Source organism: Lycium barbarum, chromosome 8 (genome assembly GCF_019175385.1).
Source record: "Lycium barbarum isolate Lr01 chromosome 8, ASM1917538v2, whole genome shotgun sequence".
Taxonomy (NCBI): Eukaryota; Viridiplantae; Streptophyta; class Magnoliopsida; order Solanales; family Solanaceae; genus Lycium; species Lycium barbarum.
The window spans coordinates 21,143,350-21,161,509 of NC_083344.1; the positions used below are offsets into that span (position 1 = coordinate 21,143,350).

Below are 18,160 nucleotides of genomic sequence, written 5' to 3' on the forward strand. Positions count from 1 at the left end.
ACCTCTACCTTTGCGGGGCAGAGAGGTTGTTTCCGATATATCCTCGGCTCAAAAGAAATGTAATGCAGGAATGTAGGAAAGAAAAGAGAGAACAAAATAGCAAATGTACAAATAAATGCAGTAACAGCTATCAATACACATTAGCGAAAAAGAAAGTACGCGACTACCTGAATCTTACCACTAAAAGTATGACAACACTATGTTATCTACTAACCATCTACCCTAATCCTCGACCTCCATACCTTTCCATCCAAGGTCATGCCCTCAGTCAACTAGAGTTGGGCCATGTCCTGTCTAATCACTCCCCCTACCCCCTACCCCCCCCCCCCCCCCGGGTTATTTTTCGGCCTATCTCTACCTCTCCTAGTTCCTGCTATAGCCAACCTCTCACACCTCCTCACTAGCGCATCCTCGCACTTCCTCTTCACATGAGCGAACCATCTCAGCCTCGTTTCTCTCATCTTGTCTGCCACAGAGGCCACTCCTTTGTCCCGTACCACTTCGTTCTTAATCATATCCCTCCTAGTATGCCCATACATCCATCTGAGCATCCTCAGCTCCGCTACATTGATCTACCGGATAACTCTATCCACCAAGGCCTAGACAGATAGAGAGAAATCACCAACTACTTTTGCTAGTATTTGAACCTGAGACCGCATGATTCTCTACTACCATTCAATTAAAGACATTTGATTAACTAACTATTAAATTATCATCCTAGATTCAATTACACATCAGGTATGTCAGTGTTGCCAAAAGGAAATGAAAATACAAAAGCCTAAAAAACTGTTATTGGCTACATCTACATACCAGAAAATTCCCACCCAGATAATACACCAAAAAAAAAAAAGTATTCTATTAAGAATATTGTTTGGAAATTATAAGTGGAAAGTATTTATTCCTTTGCAAATATGGAAAAGATTAAGAATCCATGTGATTACCAGAAAATTCCCACCCAGATAATACACCAAAAAAAAAAAAGTATTCTATTAAGAATATTGTTTGGAAATTATAAGTGGAAAGTATTAATTCCTTTGTAAATATGGAAAAGATTAAGAATCCGTGTGCATGGTGAGAGTAGGAATAGGAATTACCTTCTTTTCCTTTTAGATTAATTATACATAATAGTTAAGTCCCAACATGCTTGAGGGAATAATCATCCAATTCAGTCTCCAAGTATCTTTTTTCTCTTTTCTTCACATTTTATAGAGCCCGTTAACATAATTGTTTTCTCTCCCTCAACTCAAGCCATGGAGAGCTATTGACTAATGGTAGCTAGTGGTATCTCCATAGCGAAAAGTGTAAGAAGTTCAACGATCTGCTTAGTCGTCATGCACATACTTGTTGCACATAGTTGTTCATACCAGCCACTTCCTGAAAGACTACTGAAAAAGACTTAGTAACTTAAAAGACTACTGAAAAACTTGTTGCACATAGTTGTTCATACCAGCACTATGAAATCACGCTAGGAAAAAATAATTCATATTAAAAGAGCAAAATCTATTTCATATTAAAAGAAAGCTAGATGATTGACTTCATTGCTTGTTAATGTGTTCTACATATCCTATACAAAAGCACTTTATATAAACATACAGCAACTATGTCTTAGTCCCAAACAAGTTGGGATCGGCTACATGAGTCCTCATTTCTTTTCTTTTTTTATAAAGAAACATCAACATGAATCCTCATTTCTTCATTTAAGCTCATATCATCATTATAATAAAAATAAGATAAAAGTGACAAAAACGTTAAAGATATATAGGAATGACGCTAATAATAATAAAAGTTCCATACGAGTCTAAAACCTATCCTCAACTAGTAGCTATCACCTATATGAAACTTTTTCATCCATTATGCGCTATCTTTAGCCAAGTCTGTAGTGATACCAAGTATTTGCAGGTCTACTTTCTCTATTACATGACAACTGGAGATCACATAAATGACATTCCAGCATCACGACACCAATAACTAGTTGAGGTCGCCTTACATGAATCCTACATCCCAAGATCCAGTATTTATCTTTAACCAAAAATTAGGGCGTTCTCTGATGTTAGATTCTTTACATTTTTTTCTGGATAGGCAAATCCCTAACCCCGACCCCACCCCAAAAAAATAAAAATAAAGACTCCCTGCAAATACCAACTAATTTAAGTGCACTAACAGATTCACAGTAAAACCCAATAAACAAATTCATCACCAGACATTTGAACCACATATCCATACTGTTAGCGCGGAAACGATAAAAACACAGTAATTAACGTGGTTCGGATCGATGTGATCCTAGTCCACGGATAACGGCCGGCACTTTTATTAATATCAAAAGAGAAAGTAAGTTACAAGATTGAATACTCTTAGGTTTTATGTTCTGTCCTACTTAATAAATCCTAGCTAGCATGTATTTATATTACTAGGTCTAATCCTTTCCTAGAAACGATCTAAATCCCAATAATACTTGAAAACCAACAAAGAAAAAAAAATTCTTTTATTTCTTTTGGCCTGGTGGTAATTGACTTGAGCCTTGGGGTGCTCCCTTTCAAGGTCTCAAGTTCGAAACCCACTGGGTGCAAACAATTTCTGAGGGCCATCGGACTGGGGTAAAACCCTGAATTACCCGTGGTGCACTTGCGGGAAACTCCTTACCGAGGGCCTATGCACCCCCGGGATTAGTCGGGGCTCAAAGAGACCCGGACACCCGGTGCTTAATCAAAAAAAAAAAAAAACTTTTATTTCTTTCTGCTTTTGAGTAGGAATTAGCTTGAATATCTTCTCAACTTCACAATCTCCACCTTGTGATGAATTTCGAGCTTCCATATGAACGTCATTCAGTCCAATGTCTCTAAGCATACATGAGCTAACTCTGTGTAAGAAACAAGAGACAATAACCGAAATCTTGTACATACTAGTTGCTCTACCTTGCCCTGCAGTTCTCCATCCTGACACATCAGTTGATGCGAACTCCTGCCAAATTCATACAATGACTGAAATTGACAAAAGGAACTACCTTAGTCAACACATCCGCTGCGCTGTCCTTTGTGTCAACCTTCAAGGCCTTAATTATGCCTTGTTCAACAACATCAGGAATAAAATGGAATCTGATATCAATGTGTTTGGTGCGATCATGAAATATCTAAACTTTTATCAAGTGAATGGCACTATGGCTATCACATTTTAGAGTTGGTTTATGTTGAACCCTACTCAATTCTGACACCAAACCTTTCAACCATATAGCCTCCTTTAGTGCTTTTGCTGCTGCCATAAATTCAGCTTCTGTTGTGGACAAAGCAACTATAGACCGGAGAGTTGCCTTCCAACTTATGGCACTACCTGCAAGAGCAAAGATATAGCCCGTTGTTGATCTCCTTCTATCAAGATCACCTACAAAATTAGAATCCACATAACCAAGGACCGAGAAGCTTTCATTTCTCATCCTACAAAAAGTTAGACCAACATTCGAAGAACCTTTAAGATATCTCAATATTCACTTAATTGCTTCCCAATGTGCCTTACCCGAATTAGACATGAATCGACTTACCACACTCACTGCTAATATCAGGCCGAGTGCAAACCATAGCATACATAATGTTACCAACTACACTGGAATAAGGAACTTTTGACATGTACACTACCTCTTCCTTTGATTGCGGTGCCATCAAAGAAGAAAGTCTGAAATGTTGTGCTAACGGTAAAGTAACGGGTTTACATTTATCCATGCCAAACCTCTGAAGTACCTTCTCAATATACTTCTTCTGTGAAAGATGTACCTCACCGTTCTTCCTGTGAATCTCCACTCCAAGGATTTTCTTAGCTTCACCTAAATCTTTCATGTCAAACTCCTTACTTACCAGTTTCTTCAAATCATTTATCTCTGTCATACTATTAGCAGCAATAAGCATATCATCAACATATAACAGTAAACAAATATTTGAATTAACAGATATTGTCATGTGATACACGCAACTATCAAATGAACTTCTCGAGAAACCTTTAGTAATCATGAACGCATCAAATCTCTTGTACCAATGTCGTGGTGACTGTTTCAAACCATACAAAGATTTCTTCAATTGACAAACCTGGTCTTCTTTTCCTTCGATAAGGAAACCCTCGGGCTGATTTATAAAGATAACCTCTTCAAGTTCACCATGTAAGAATGCAGTCTTCACATCAAGCTGATGAAGCTTCAAGTCATAATGAGCAACCAAAGCTAGTAACAAACGAATTGAGCTATGCTTCACGCCTGGCGAGAAACTCTCATTGTAGTCGATTCCCTCCTTCTGACAAAAGCCCTTAGCAACCAATCTCGTTTTGTATCTAGCATCTTCTACACCCGGCATCCTTTATTCTGAAGACCCATTTGCAACCAACAGTTCTCTTCCCTTCGGTAGACTCACCAAATCCCATGTCTGGTTCTTGTGCAGAGAGTCCATCTCTTCGGTCATGGCTAAATGCCATTGATCAGCTTCACCACACATAGTAGCTTCTGTATAGCTTGAGGGTTCCAGATCCTTTATTTCCTCCTCGGCAGTAGCTAATGCATAGCCACAAGATTAGCTTGCAAAGGCTGAGGATAATATTTTGGATTAGGCTTTGGAGTTCGTTTGTCTCTTCCAGTAGCTATACTGTATGGTTCACCTTCAGGTACTACTGTGTGAGCTTTTTCATTATATGACTCCTCCTGAGTCACTTAATCCTCCTGCTCGGTGAGTTTCACATTTTCCTCCACCGTTTCTGTTGTAAGAACTTTCTGTCCTGCAAACTCAATAGAAGTCTTTCCAGGATCAAGCATAGAGGCCTCATCAAAAGTAACATCTCTACTGATTACAAACTTAAGAGGATCTAAACTCCATATTCTATATCTTTTTACCCCTTCAGCATATCCCATAAATAAACCTTTTCGAGCTCTAGGTTCTAGTTTTCCATCACTTACATGATAATATGCGGGACATCCAAAGATTCTTAAGTACCGAGTAATCAGACAGTTTACCTGACCATACCTCATTTGGAGTTTTGAAGTAAATCGCCGACACTGGAAAACAATTAACAACATAACAAGCAGTATTTACTACTTCCGCCCAGAACTCCTTAGGCACCTTGGCATTAGAGAGCATACATCATGTTTTCTCAAAAAGAGTGTGGTTCATCCTTTCAGCTATTCCATTCTGTTGTGATGTATGCCTAACAGTTCTATGTCTCAATACACCATGAATCTTGCAGAAATTGTCAAACTCTTCATTGCAAAACTTCAAGCCATTATCTGTTCGAAGACACTTAATCTTTCTGTCACACTGATTTTCAATTAATGTCTTCCGGTTCTTGAAATTCTCAAAGACATCACTTTTAGCCTTTAAGAAGTATACCTAAACCTTATGTGAAAAATCATCAACGAAAGTAAGAAGATACCTCTTTCTACCCTTGGATGGAACCTAAGATGGACCCCATAAATCTGAATGAATGTAGTCAAGTACCCCTTCGGTTTTGTGCTTGCCCGTGCTAAAGCTGATCCTTTTCTACTTTCCAAGGACACAATGCTCACAAAAATCAAGTGTACTAATCTTCTCACCTTTCAAAAGGTTTCGGTTGCTCAAAATTGCCAACCCCCTCTCGCTCGTGTGACCTAATCTCGTATGCCACATCTTAGCCTTGTCATCATCTGATAACTGTGAGGTTGCAGCATTTGTAAACCTAGAATGGTGCTGCCCATAAGTACATAAAGACCCCCCTTTCATTTTAGCCTTTAACATGACCAGAGAACCCTTAGTCACCTTGCAGATTCCACCTTCACCCTCATGCTTATATCCGAGCTTATCAAGAGTACCAAGAGAGATCAGATTCTTTTTCATATCAAGAACATTTTGAACATTAGACAATGTTCTTATGATACCGTCATGACACGTATACGGGCTGAACCAATGCCTGCTATTTCACATATTGCATTGTTACCCATAAGTACAGTCCCACTCGTCTGCTCGTAGCTAGTAAACCAATCTTTTCTGAAGCACATGTGAAAGGTACAAGTTGAATCTAAAATCCACTTGTGTCTGAATGTCATCTATTGAAGTAGTTAGCACATAATCTTCTCCAGATGTCTATGCTACCTGAACCGTAAATGCACTGGTTGTTGTTTTATCAATATTCTTATTCGGGCAATCCCTCTCAAAGTGACCCTTTTGATGACAATCCAACATTCAGCATCCTTCCTACTCACCCTTTTCCTAGACTTTGACCTACCTAATGATTTGCCTCTCCTTCTTTGGCTCGAGCGACCTCTAACCGTCAAACCCCCAGCATGGTCCTCTTTCTCACCATTGTTGATATGGTTTCTTAATTCATCCAAATTTAATGCATGTCTTACCATCTGTAATGTGACCAACTTCTTACTGTATATCATTGAATTAACTACGTCTTTGTATGCCGGTGATAATGAAAACAGTAGAGTGCACGCTTGTTCTTCATCTCCCACTTTAATATGAGCATGAGTAAGATCTATAGCCAATTTATTAAAAGCATCAAGATGATCCTGTAAAGTTATACCTGTCTTCATCTTGAAGGTGTGTAAACGCTACCTTAACAACATTCTAGTTGTTACTGATTTCTTCTGGTAGAGATCTTCAGGTTTCTTCCACAAACTCACAGTTGTTTTCTCGGTACTGACTTCACATAACACGCTGTCTTATAAGGATAATTGAATTGCTCTAAACGCATTCATCTCAATCTTCTGCTTCTCGGCCTCTTTCATATTTTCGGGATATGAGCGGTCCAAAGCATAGACTGATCCTTCTCTCCGTAACAACGCCATGATCTTGATCTTCCAGATGTTGAAGTTATTACTTCGCCCATCAAAATTCGCTACCTCAAACTTCATAGATGACATAGTCTCCTCGTCTCCTAGATCTCACGACATGTAGGCTCTGATACCAATTGTTAGCGCGAAAATGATAAAAACACAGTAATTAACGTGTTTCGGATCGATGTGATCCTAGTCCGCGGAGAACGGCCGGCACTTTTATTAATATCAAAGGAGAAAGTAAGTTACAAGATTGAATATACTTAGGTTTTATGTTTTGTCCTACTTAATAAATCCTAGCTAGCATGTATTTATACTACTAAGTATAATGCTTTCCTAGAAAGGATCTAAATCCCAATAACACTCGAAAACCAACAAAGAAAAAAGTTTTCTTTTATTTCTTTTCGCTTTTGAGTAGGAATTGGCTTGAATATCTTCTCAACTTCACACATACACAATATATGATAACATAACCAATCACCCTTTTTTTAATATAAACGTGGTGTTCGGACCAGCTTGCTCGCACCTCGACTAATTCCACGGAATACCTGCCAATTCCCACCAGCAAAAGGTACCAGGTAACTATGCCCGCCTAAGCTAGGACAGATGGGATTTGAACCTGCATGGTTTTCAACCCACTTCATTGACCACCTTGGGTGCGATTCTTTACATTTTTTCTAGATAGATACATCGTTAAAAAAGAGTGCTCTAACAGATTGACATTAGAACCGAAGAAACAAAATCGTCTCCACATTTCCCTTACACAATATAACCGACATCCTTCAAATTCTCAATAAGACAACCAAAGAAAATGCCGATTCTAGAAATGAAGTTTGTTAATAGAGAAAAGAATGGAATGGAATCAGCAAAATGATATATACCTTGAGCTTGAAAGATAAAGGAGGGAGAATGAGAGTGCCCTTCTTCTGCAGAACTTTGCCGATATTGTTACCTGCCGTGGCGGCCACCGTTAGGCAAATTGATTCCCACATCTCTTCCTCTTTTCTTAGATTAAACAACGTTAGTCTCTAAATCTTTTTTTTTCTTGATTCCCAAGATCGATCGATCGATCTCACTTGGTGTTTTTGATTTGGTGGTAGCTTCAGATTAACTATATTTATTAACTATATTTACACAATCAAGATGAGAAAAGGACAAAAATGATTTCTCAAAATAGTCCTTAACTGTGCACTTAACAGTTTTACTCGTTTTAAGTTTATTACAAGTTAACAAAAACGGTCTCTTAACTATGAGAGGTTTAAAATAGTCTCTTAACTATGCACTTAACGGTTTTGATCCTTTAAGTTTGCCATAAGTTGACAGTTTTAGTCTCGACAAAATATTCATCGAACTCTGTTTGTTAGATTTGACGAGAACTATAAAAAAAAAGGAAACAATTAGTGAGAACTCTAGATCGGTCAAATAACTCGGGACAAAACCGACGGACGTTAGTCGGTTATAGGATGGACTTCTGCGCATTTTTTCTCAAAAATAACCGATGGACTTCCGTTGGTTTTCGTAAAAAACAATAAAAATTTAAAAAAAAATAGTGTCTCTCGATTTTATCCATCGGTTTCCGTCCATCATTTTTTTTGCTTGTTTTTGGTAGTGACAACTTTTTTAGTTTGTGCTATTTCTAATTTATTTCTAAAGTCTAGTGTATTTTATTTAGTCGATGGATTCCCTCAGTTTTAATCGATAGAGTCCGTCGATCTTTGTGTTTCGAGACATCATTTTCTGACATTATCAAACCGTTAAGTGCATACTTAAGGGACTATTTTTAACCAACCCTCATAGTTAAGGGACCATTTTGTCAACTTATGGCAAACTTAAAGGACCAAAACCGTTAAGTGCATAGTTAAGGGACTATTTTGAACCTACTCTCATAGTTAAGGGACCATTTTTGTTAACTTGTAACAAACTTAAAGGACTAAAACCGTTAAGTGCATAGTTAAGTGACTATTTTGAACCTATTATCATAGTTAAGGGACCATTTTTGTCCTTTTCTCCAATCAAGATTGTTTCGTTATTAGCCCCCTACCTTTCTCATCTTCATTTATATATTCATTTTCTTATTCTTTTTTCTTTGGGTGCTATTTCATATGCTTAAATTAGTTTAGTGAGCAGGGTTAAAAGAGAAAATCGGGTAATTTTAACTTAAATTGTGGAATTGAGGTTGATTTGGGAGAATTCATTAATTTGCGGGTATTTTTGTTAACCTTAGTAACAGTAGGGGTACAAATAGCTCCAACTGACTAATAAAATAAAGTGGAGGAGTATTTTTTTTTTTTCCTTTTCCCTTTATTTATTTACTCCCGATTCAATTTGTTTGTCTTACTTCCCTTTTTAATCCGTTTAACAAATAATGTCTCTTTCATTTATTTTTTTGCAGCTCTTTAGTTCCAACTTTCCACAATCACAAGATTAAAAAGCATTTTGGTTCACACATCTTTAATTAAGGGAAATCTTAGTAGCTTAATTGGTTGACGTCGAAACATCTAGCAGGGTCGGCTTATAGTAGGAGAGATGCCTCTCTGTCCTAACCGACCCTTTCTAAAATACTCAAAAAAATCCCTTTTTTGTAAATTCTTTTGAACCTTACCTTTTCTTATTATTCCACCTAGATACATCTAAATGGACAAATTGATTAGGCCGAATAATTCCATATGTATAGAAATATCATTATTTGATTGATCTAAGTTCATGGAATTGGTCAACTCATCAGGCTCATGACATGAAGATTGCAGTTTAGAATCCTGGCCCCGCCTAATCAGTGGAACACTGTTCACCGAGATAGAAAGTCGGTAAGACAAAATAAGGAATTGATATAATAATACAATTGTTTTATTTTTCTATTTAGAAAACAAAAAAGTCACCTTGTAATCCCTCCCCATTTCTCCTTCCCCAAATTTAAAAAGAATATATCTTTAATTAACAATCACAAGATTAAAAAATCTTCTTTACTTTCTTAAACGTTGCGTCAAGTCAAAATCAGACAAACAAATTAAAATGAAAGGATCATTTTATTTGAGATTTTCAAAAGATAGTTAAGGAGGCCTTGTACAAATTCAATAAAGGTCGATGACCCTCAGTTGTCTTTTTAAATTATTTTATTTTCTATTTGTTGTAACGACCCGCTTAGTCGTTTTATGCTTTTTGACTCTTTTTCTTTGAATTACCTTTCTCGTAGCTTTATCATGACATATGACTTGTGTAGATGGGTGGCGCGATTCTCGATGCAATCGGGTGAGTCCCGGATCAGATTTAGCAAATTTGAAAGTTTTTAAGTTAAGGAAATGAGAAAGTTTGACTAAAGTCAACGCCAGAGTTAAATAGGTCTGTATCGGAGTTTCGTTGACGACTCCACTAGGTATGTAATGTGATTTATGACTTAGTCGAGTAGTTGGTTCGGATCCCGAGAGGTTCGGGTGTGATTTGGACCTTTGGTTGGAAACTAGTTAAGTTTAAGGATTTGGGTTGACCACGGTCAATATTGGGTCAAGACCCCATTTCAATATAATTGATTTTTACAAACAATCATTACAATATAACCTACTATAGAAGATTGCTTATCTTCTTTTTAGTTTACTAATTCTACTAATAAAGGATAATAAATTTTAATTACCTATAAAGTGACTTGAAACTATAATTTTTTACACTGTCCAAAAAACTAAAGTTTTCCCATTATTTTGGGAAATCAGGTTACTGGGAATGTGACCTATAATGGACATGAACCACATGAATTTGTACCACAAAAAGCAGCTGTTTATATCAGCCAACATGAATTGCATATTGGAGAAATGACTGTAAGGGAAACTTTGGAATTTTCTGCAAGATGCCAAGGAGTTGGCCCTCGATATGGTTAGTATTTTCTTATTGCTTTTTAAAAAAAAAAAAGAATCTAAATACCATTTTTAAGTGGTGAAAATATATAGATATTCATTATTAATTTTTTTTCTTGAAACTTTGTACAGAAATGTTGGCTGAACTATCAAGAAGAGAGAAAGCAGCTAATATCAAACCCGATCATGATATTGCCATCTACATGAAGGTAAGAATACAATACAAGGACAGCAATGGGAATAATACCAAATCTTTTAGTATATTTACATTTATAGTTCTTATTGTTTTTGGGAAATGTAGGCTTCGGTAACAAAAGGACAGGAAGCCAATGTTGTTACAGATTATGTTCTTAAGGTAACATATCCAGTATCCAAGTATTCCTCCTATATTTCAGTTATAGCGCATTTTAACTTGTTGTATCAGACTACCTATATTATTTTTCAGGTAACAATTCTATTTTTCATGGATGTTACATATAGATGTTACATATAGTTATCTTCCGGTAATAGTAATTTGCTTGATCTTACTTCTATTTGCAGATTTTGGGACTGGACGTCTGTGCTGATACTATGGTGGGCGATGAAATGTTAAGGGGCATTTCAGGGGGACAACAGAAACGGGTAACAACGAGTGAAATGCTTGTTGGGCCGTCAAAGGCTCTTTTCATGGATGAAATATCAACTGGATTGGACAGTTCAACTACTTTCTCCATTGTCAACTCTCTACGACAATCTGTTCAACTCTTGAAGGGAACTGCTGTGATATCTCTGTTGCAGTCAGCACCCGAGACTTTCAACCTGTTTGATGACATTATTTTGTTATCGGATGGATACATTGTCTATCAGGGCTTCTTTGAATCCATGGGATTCAAATGCCCCGAGAGAAAATGAGTGGCAGATTTCTTGCAAGAGGTATGTCAAACAATGCAAAGTTCATGACATTGTGTTGAAGCGTGCGTCCGTCTCTTTTAAAAGTTTAAACTCTTAGAGAAAGCACACTTTTATATCGTTAATTATGTATTCAACCAGTCCCCTCATATGCTAGTCTGATTCTTTTTCATGGATAGTGATGTGACTTAGCCGATGATCTTCGTCTATCATGATATTGTGTTCAAGGGTCTGACCACCAAAAAGCTTAATTTGTTCAAAGGAAAAAGCTCAAATATGCCATTGAACTATCAGAAATGGCTTATTCATGCCACTCGTTAATAGCTGGGCATAAAAAGGCCACGGCCGCTACTATTTGGGGTCGTATATGCCATTATTCACTAATGGAACCCTACTACTATCAGATTTTGCTATGTGGCATTATCTAAACCCTTCATTACTTATCAACCCCCCCTCCCTCTCACCCTCTGTTACGAGTGGCATATTTGAATCATTTCGTTAGGTTCAGTGACATATTTGAGTCTTTTCCCAATCCCTCATAATAAATAACTCTCTTGGGTAACAAAACTAGCTTATGTTATTTTTCTTTTTACCATTTGAGGCATGACATTCAACCTTTTAAAATCATATTCCTATATAAGTTTTCATCTTTTGCAAGTTTATTGAATAAACTTATAATTTTATGTAACAAACTTATAAGGACAAGTTTGTCCCTTATACTATAACATTATTATTTTACATGGAAAAATTATACCCTCTTATTTAATTGGTTTATGAATCTATATTATTCACAATTTTCACATACTTTATGGATCTTAAATTTTTTTTAAAAACACATAAAATTTGTTGAAGGAAAAAAAGAGACCGCTTAAAAGATAGTAGACTAATGAGGTATAGCTGAGTCTGAAAAGTACATATGAGTGTGTGAATTAAGAGTATGTATGTGTTTTCATGGTGGAATTGGGGGTATTACGGTGATTGGGACGTGGTAGTGGCTTGGGAAAATGACATAAAATTTGTTTAAGGGAAAAAAAAGACGGGCTTAAAAAAGAGTATACTAATGGGGTATAATTGGGTATAGAAAGTACATATGAGTGCGTTAATTAAGAGTATGCATGTGTTTTCATTGTAGAATTTGGGTGCTTTGAGTGATTGGGGCGTTGTGGCAGACTTGGGGAAAGGACAGAAAATTTGTTTAAGAAAAAAAAAAAGAGACGGGTTTAAAATAGAGTACACTAATAAGGTGCAGTTGGTGTTTTAAGTACCTATGAGTGCATGAATTAAGAGTATGCATGTCTTTTCATGGTGAAATTTGGGGTGTTGTAGTGGTTGGGGCGTGGTGGTGGCTTGTGAAAAGGCTCAAATATGCCACTGAACATAACAAAATGGCTAACATATGCCACTCGTAAAAGGAGGTAAGAGGGATGGGAGCTATAAAGTAATGAAGGGTTTAGATAAGATAATGCCACATGGCAAATCTGAGAGTAGTAGGATTGCCTTAGTGGATAAGGGCATATATGGCCCAAAATGATAACAGCGGTGGAATTTTTATGCCTAACTATTAACGAGTGGCATGAATAGGCCATTTATGATAGTTCGATGACATATTTGAGTTTTTTCCCTTTGTTCAATATACTAAAGTTTTATGTAGTTAACTATGTCTTAGACATACAAGAATGAAGTTTAGGATCTAAAATCTCGATGTTTTAAATTATTTCTTGTAGGTAACTTCCAAAAAGGATCAACAACAATATTGGGCTAGGAGGGATGAAGCTTATAGGTTTGTCACAACAAAAGAATTTTCTGAGGCATATCAGTCTTTCCATGTTGGAAAGGAACTCGCTGATGAGCTTGCAACTCCATATGACAAGAGCAAAAGCCACCCTGCTGCTTTGTCTACCCAGAAATATGGTACTAGGACGAAACAATTTTTAAAGGTCTGCGCTGAACGAGAATTCTTACTAATGAAGAGGAACTCATTTGTTTACATCTTCAAGCTCTTTCAGGTATGTCTATCAGAAATAAAGAAGTGTTTGCCACTCCATAACCATGTGCCAATTGTAATGATCTCTTTGTTTTTGTTCTGCCTTCTCAGCTCGCGGTAATGACACTTATAACGATGTCCGTCTTTTTCCATACTAAGATCCCCCGAGATAATATGGATGATGGAGGGATGTATGCTGGTGCTCTCTTTTTCGTGGTCGTTATGATTATGTTTAATGGAATGGCCAAGATCAACCTGACAATTTTAAAGTTTCCTGTCTTCTTCAAGCAAAGGGACCTTCTCTTTTTCCCTTCATGGGCTTATGCCCTTCCAACATGGATTCTCAAAATCCCTATAACAAACATTGAAGTTGTTCTTTGGACGTTTCTTACATATTATATCATGGGATTTGATCCAAATGTTTCAAGGTAATGGAAGAAAAAGACAGTTTAAACTAATAATTATATGGCCTTCATAATTTCATGATTATTAAGGAACTATTGCTTTGCAGATTGTTCAAACAATTCTTGTTTCTCGTATTTGTACACCAGATGGCATCAGGATTGTTTAGATTCATTGGAGCAGCGGGTAGAACAATGGGAGTCGCTAGCACATTTGGAGCACTTGCGCTGGTTTTACAATTTGCATTGTGTGGATTTGTTCTCTCAAGAGGTATATTTTATGATATTTGCAAAAGTTCTTTTTCCTGTTCAATCAGACCTATATTTATTTTCTATTTTGCCTAATGTTGAAGATGATGTGAAGAAATGGTGGATCCGGGGTTACTGGATCTCACCTTTAGTGTATTCTGTGAATTCAATTCTTGTGAATGAATTTAATGGAAAGAATCGGAAACATGTAAGTCTTTTATTCCAAACCACATGGAAATAGCTAATTTTCTCGTACATGGATGTTCATATCCACTCTTAACTAAAATAGGTCGCGCCAAATGGAGTCGAGCCACTTGGAGCTGCAGTAGTAAGAGCTCGAGGATTCTTTCCAGATGCATATTGGTACTGGATAGTTATTGGGGCACTTACTGGATTCGTAATAGTCTTCAACCTCAGCTACAGTATTGGACTCGCTTACCTGAACCGTGAGTAACTCTGGTGCTATGATTTAAGAATTACCTCTTAGAAAACTCATTTAAATAGGTCTATTTATTGACTTTAAAAGTACTATTAGAAAGGCGGTTAATACCTTATTTCTTATATATAATTGCAGCATTTGATAAGCCACAAGCTATGATATCAGAAGACAATGAGAATGCTGATAATGTTCAACTCATGGAGGGAAGTGAAACTGAGGGTCAGAACAAGAAGAAGGGAATGGTTCTTCCATTTAAACCCCATTCTGTTACTTTTGATGACGTTGTATACTCAGTTGACATGCCTCAGGTAACTAATAGTATTCGTGACTCGTGAGGTTTTTATTTTCTATGAACAACTAACTTAACATTCTAATGACTTGCAGGAAATAAAAGAACAAGGTTCCATTGAAGAGAGATTGGTACTTCTAAAGGGTGTAAGTGGTGCTTTCAGGCCAGGTGTTCTCACAGCTTTGATCGGTGTTAGTGGAGCTGGTAAAACAACATTGATGGATGTTTTGGCCGGAAGAAAAATAGGAGGATATATTGATGGAAGCATCAAGATTTCTGGATATCCAAAGAAGCAAGAAACGTTTGCACGTATTTCTGGATACTGTGAGCAGAATGACATCCATTCGCCTTATGTTACAGTTTATGAGTCCTTGGTCTACTCAGCTAGGTTGTGTTTACCTCAAGACGTTGACAAAAACAAGAGAAAGGTCGGTTCCCCTAAATCCTTTCTCCATAAAATTGGTCGGACATATTCAAGAAACATGTATGGCAGGCCATAACATATTTGATATATCACCTCTCTGAAGATGTTTGTTGAGGAAGTTATGGAACTTGTGGAGCTAACTCCATTAAGATTAGCTTTAGTCGGATTGCCTGGAGTCAATGATCTATCGACCGAGCAACGCAAAAGGCTGACCATTGCGGTTGAACCGGTAGCAAACCCCTCTATCATTTTTATGGACGAACCAACTTTGGGGTTGGATGCAAGAGCTGCTGCCATTGTAATGAGAGCTGTTAGGAACACTGTCGATACAGGAAGAACCGTCGTCTGTACCATTCATCCGCCTAGCATCGACATTTTTGAAACCTTTGATGAGGTGAGTTTATTAATCTTCCAGGACAATGAAGCTAATATTTGTTTCCTCTTTATCTTTGACACCGAATACTAAAAGTAAACATGGGTTTGCAGCTATTTCTAATAAAACAAGGTGGACAGGAGATATATGTTGGTCCTCTAGGTCGCTATTCTTGCCATTTGATCGGATACTTTGAGGTATGTTAACAAAGAAAATATGTGTTTTCTTTTTCCTAGTTTATATAATCAAATGCTTATCTTAGTTTTATCTTGTATTCAGTCAATGCCTGGAGTTAGTAAGATAAAGGAGGCTTATAATCCAACAACTTGGATGTTAGAAGTTACAGCCGCATCTCAAGAAATGATATTAGGGGTTGACTTTGCTGATTTGTACAAGAAGTCAGACCTCTACAAGAGGAACAAAGCCTTGATTTCTGAATTAAGTACGCCTCATCCTGGTACAAAGGATTTGCATTTTGAAATTCAATTTTCACAGCCTTTCTGGACCCAATGTATGGCTTGTCTCTGGAAGCAACATTTGTCGCACTGGCGTAATCCAGCGTATACAGCAGTTAGATTTATTTTCACAGTATTCCTAGCACTTATCTTTGGCATGCTGTTCTGGGATCTTGGTACCAAAGTGTAGTTAAAATCACAATAAGAAGTAAATATGAACTTGAGAAGAAGGTAATTTCTTATAATACTTAGCTAAATGTCGGGCTTTATTGATCATAGGAGTCGTAGCCAGGATCTTTTCAATGCTATGGGATCTATGTATGCTGCAACTCTCTTCCTTGGTGTACAAAATTCATCATCGGTCCAGCCTGTTGTAGCTGTTGAGCGTACTGTATTTTGCAGAGAAAGAGCTGCTAGAATGTATTCTGCTATACCTTATGCCTTTGGACAGGTGAGCAAATAGTTCAATTTTGTAAACAATGCATACATATTTCAGCCTAAAAGAGGGTTCATATATATTTGTCCATGAGAAATTCACTTTTTTGCAGGTTGTAATTGAAATACCTTATGTATTTGTACAAGCTGCTTTCTATGGTATCATTGTGTATGCAATGATTGGATTTGAATGGACCACTGCCAAGTTCTTTTGGTACTTCTTCATCATGTATTTCACTCTCTTGTACTTCACCTTCTATAGCATGATGACTATGGCTGTTACCCCAAATCAAAATGTTGCTTCTATTGTTGCGGCCTTCTTCTATGCAGTATGGAATCTCTTATCAGGATTCATCGATGCACGACCTGTAAGTTTTTGAAAATTCTTCAATTCTAAGTTCTTGCAAAACTTCAATTCCATTAACTTTTGTCCATGTTAACTAATCTGAATCTCGAAAAAATCACATGTTATTGTTGTCTTTTTTTTTTTTGTTGCTAGAAACAGCATATTCCAATACGGTGGAGATGGTACTACTGGGCTTGCCCTGTTGCATGGACCTTATATGGTCTTGTTGCATCACAGTTCGGAGACCTCCAAAATAAGCTTAGTGATGATGAAAATGTGCAACAATTCTTGGGGCGTTATTTTGGATTCGAGCATGATTTTCTTGGAGTAGTTGCAGCAATTATTGTTGCATGGCCTGTTATTTTCGCGTTCATGTTTGCATTGGCCATCAAGGCATTCAACTTCCAGAAAAGATAAGAGAACTTATGAGAAAGAATTACAGTTCACTACTTGAAGATTGTTTCTTGTAACCTTCTTTTGCTGTTTATATTCTTTTGTTTTTTCCTTAATCCCAAGTTTTGTAGCAGAAGCAAAATAATTGTAAATGATAAATGAAAATATGTTTGGATTTATTTTCTTCTTACCTTCCTCCACAATTTCTATTCTCAATATTGAAAAGCGCAACTACTAGATAGTTTGTACAATTCAGGATGGTCCTCTAGCTCTTGAACTACTACTGGTACAAGGCACCATTGTTTTTCTAGCCAAAAAAGTATATTTGCATCTATAACGAAAAGGATCTTATTAATGTCAGTCTATTATTACAACTCACTTATATATTTGCATCTAGTGGGAGTTTTATATAAGTGATGTTAGTCTATTATATAAAAATTTGGTACTAGGGACTTAGCGGTTTTAAAAAGCTTTACTTTTCACCCCAAGTTGATGTCCATTTTGCATTATTTTCAACTGGTGAGATCTATGTAAATACTATATCTTTTAATATTACACACACACACACACATATATATATATATATATAATGATTTGTCTTCCAAAGCAGTGTCAGCTAACACCCCTCGTTGGAAAGTGACTGCACTGATCAGGTCTCCGTACTATCCCGTTTACCATGCCATTGCAAATATCCTGAAATAAACAAATTAAAATCGGGAATTAAACTACAGAGCTAAAGAGCTCCTTGATTATCTTTGGCACTGAATCTAAGTCAAGTACTGTTAGAAATTACATGAAGAATAAGAAGGAAAGGCTTGACACCATCTCAAATGAGTGATTGACTGTGTATAGGGTTAGCAG

General features: G+C 36.9%; 2 protein-coding genes and 1 pseudogene across 5 annotated transcripts in view; 2 read left to right on the forward strand and 1 right to left on the reverse strand.

Annotated features, from left to right (window-relative positions):
• Positions 1–7,924, reverse strand: part of LOC132606033 (probable magnesium transporter NIPA9) — a 40,032-nt gene extending 32,108 nt beyond the window's left edge. Inside the window, exons 1-2 of one of the 4 annotated variants that reach the window (XM_060319329.1) lie at positions 7,663–7,910; positions 1,095–1,374 (exon numbers count right to left, since the gene is read on the reverse strand). Coding sequence is in view for 1 of the 4 variants with exons in the window: in XM_060319327.1 (XP_060175310.1) it covers positions 7,663–7,773 (111 nt within the window). In the remaining 3 variants the exon portion in view is untranslated. Of the gene's footprint in view, positions 1–1,094; positions 1,386–7,662 lie in introns of all 4 variants that reach the window. The other 3 variants (XM_060319328.1, XM_060319330.1, XM_060319327.1) reach the window with 3 other exon arrangements.
• Positions 7,925–10,027: 2,103 nt separating this feature from the next.
• Positions 10,028–16,315, forward strand: LOC132606032 (pleiotropic drug resistance protein 1-like; annotated as a pseudogene).
• Positions 16,316–16,381: 66 nt separating this feature from the next.
• LOC132606034 (pleiotropic drug resistance protein 1-like) lies at positions 16,382–17,502 on the forward strand. The gene is made up of 3 exons (XM_060319331.1): positions 16,382–16,576; positions 16,674–16,928; positions 17,060–17,502. Exons 1-3 carry the CDS (start codon positions 16,382–16,384, stop codon positions 17,321–17,323), a joined length of 714 nt encoding a protein of 237 aa, XP_060175314.1. The 3' UTR covers positions 17,324–17,502.
• Positions 17,503–18,160: the final 658 nt, after the last annotated feature.

Coding starts and splice junctions, on each gene's coding strand:
- LOC132606034 (XM_060319331.1), top strand. CDS start 16,382: ATGTCGGGCTTTATTGATCATAGGAGTCGTAGCCAGGATCTTTTCAAT. Junction 16,577..16,673: donor TACCTTATGCCTTTGGACAG/GTGAGCAAATAG, acceptor ACTTTTTTGCAG/GTTGTAATTGAAATACCTTA. Junction 16,929..17,059: donor GATTCATCGATGCACGACCT/GTAAGTTTTTGA, acceptor TTTTGTTGCTAG/AAACAGCATATTCCAATACG.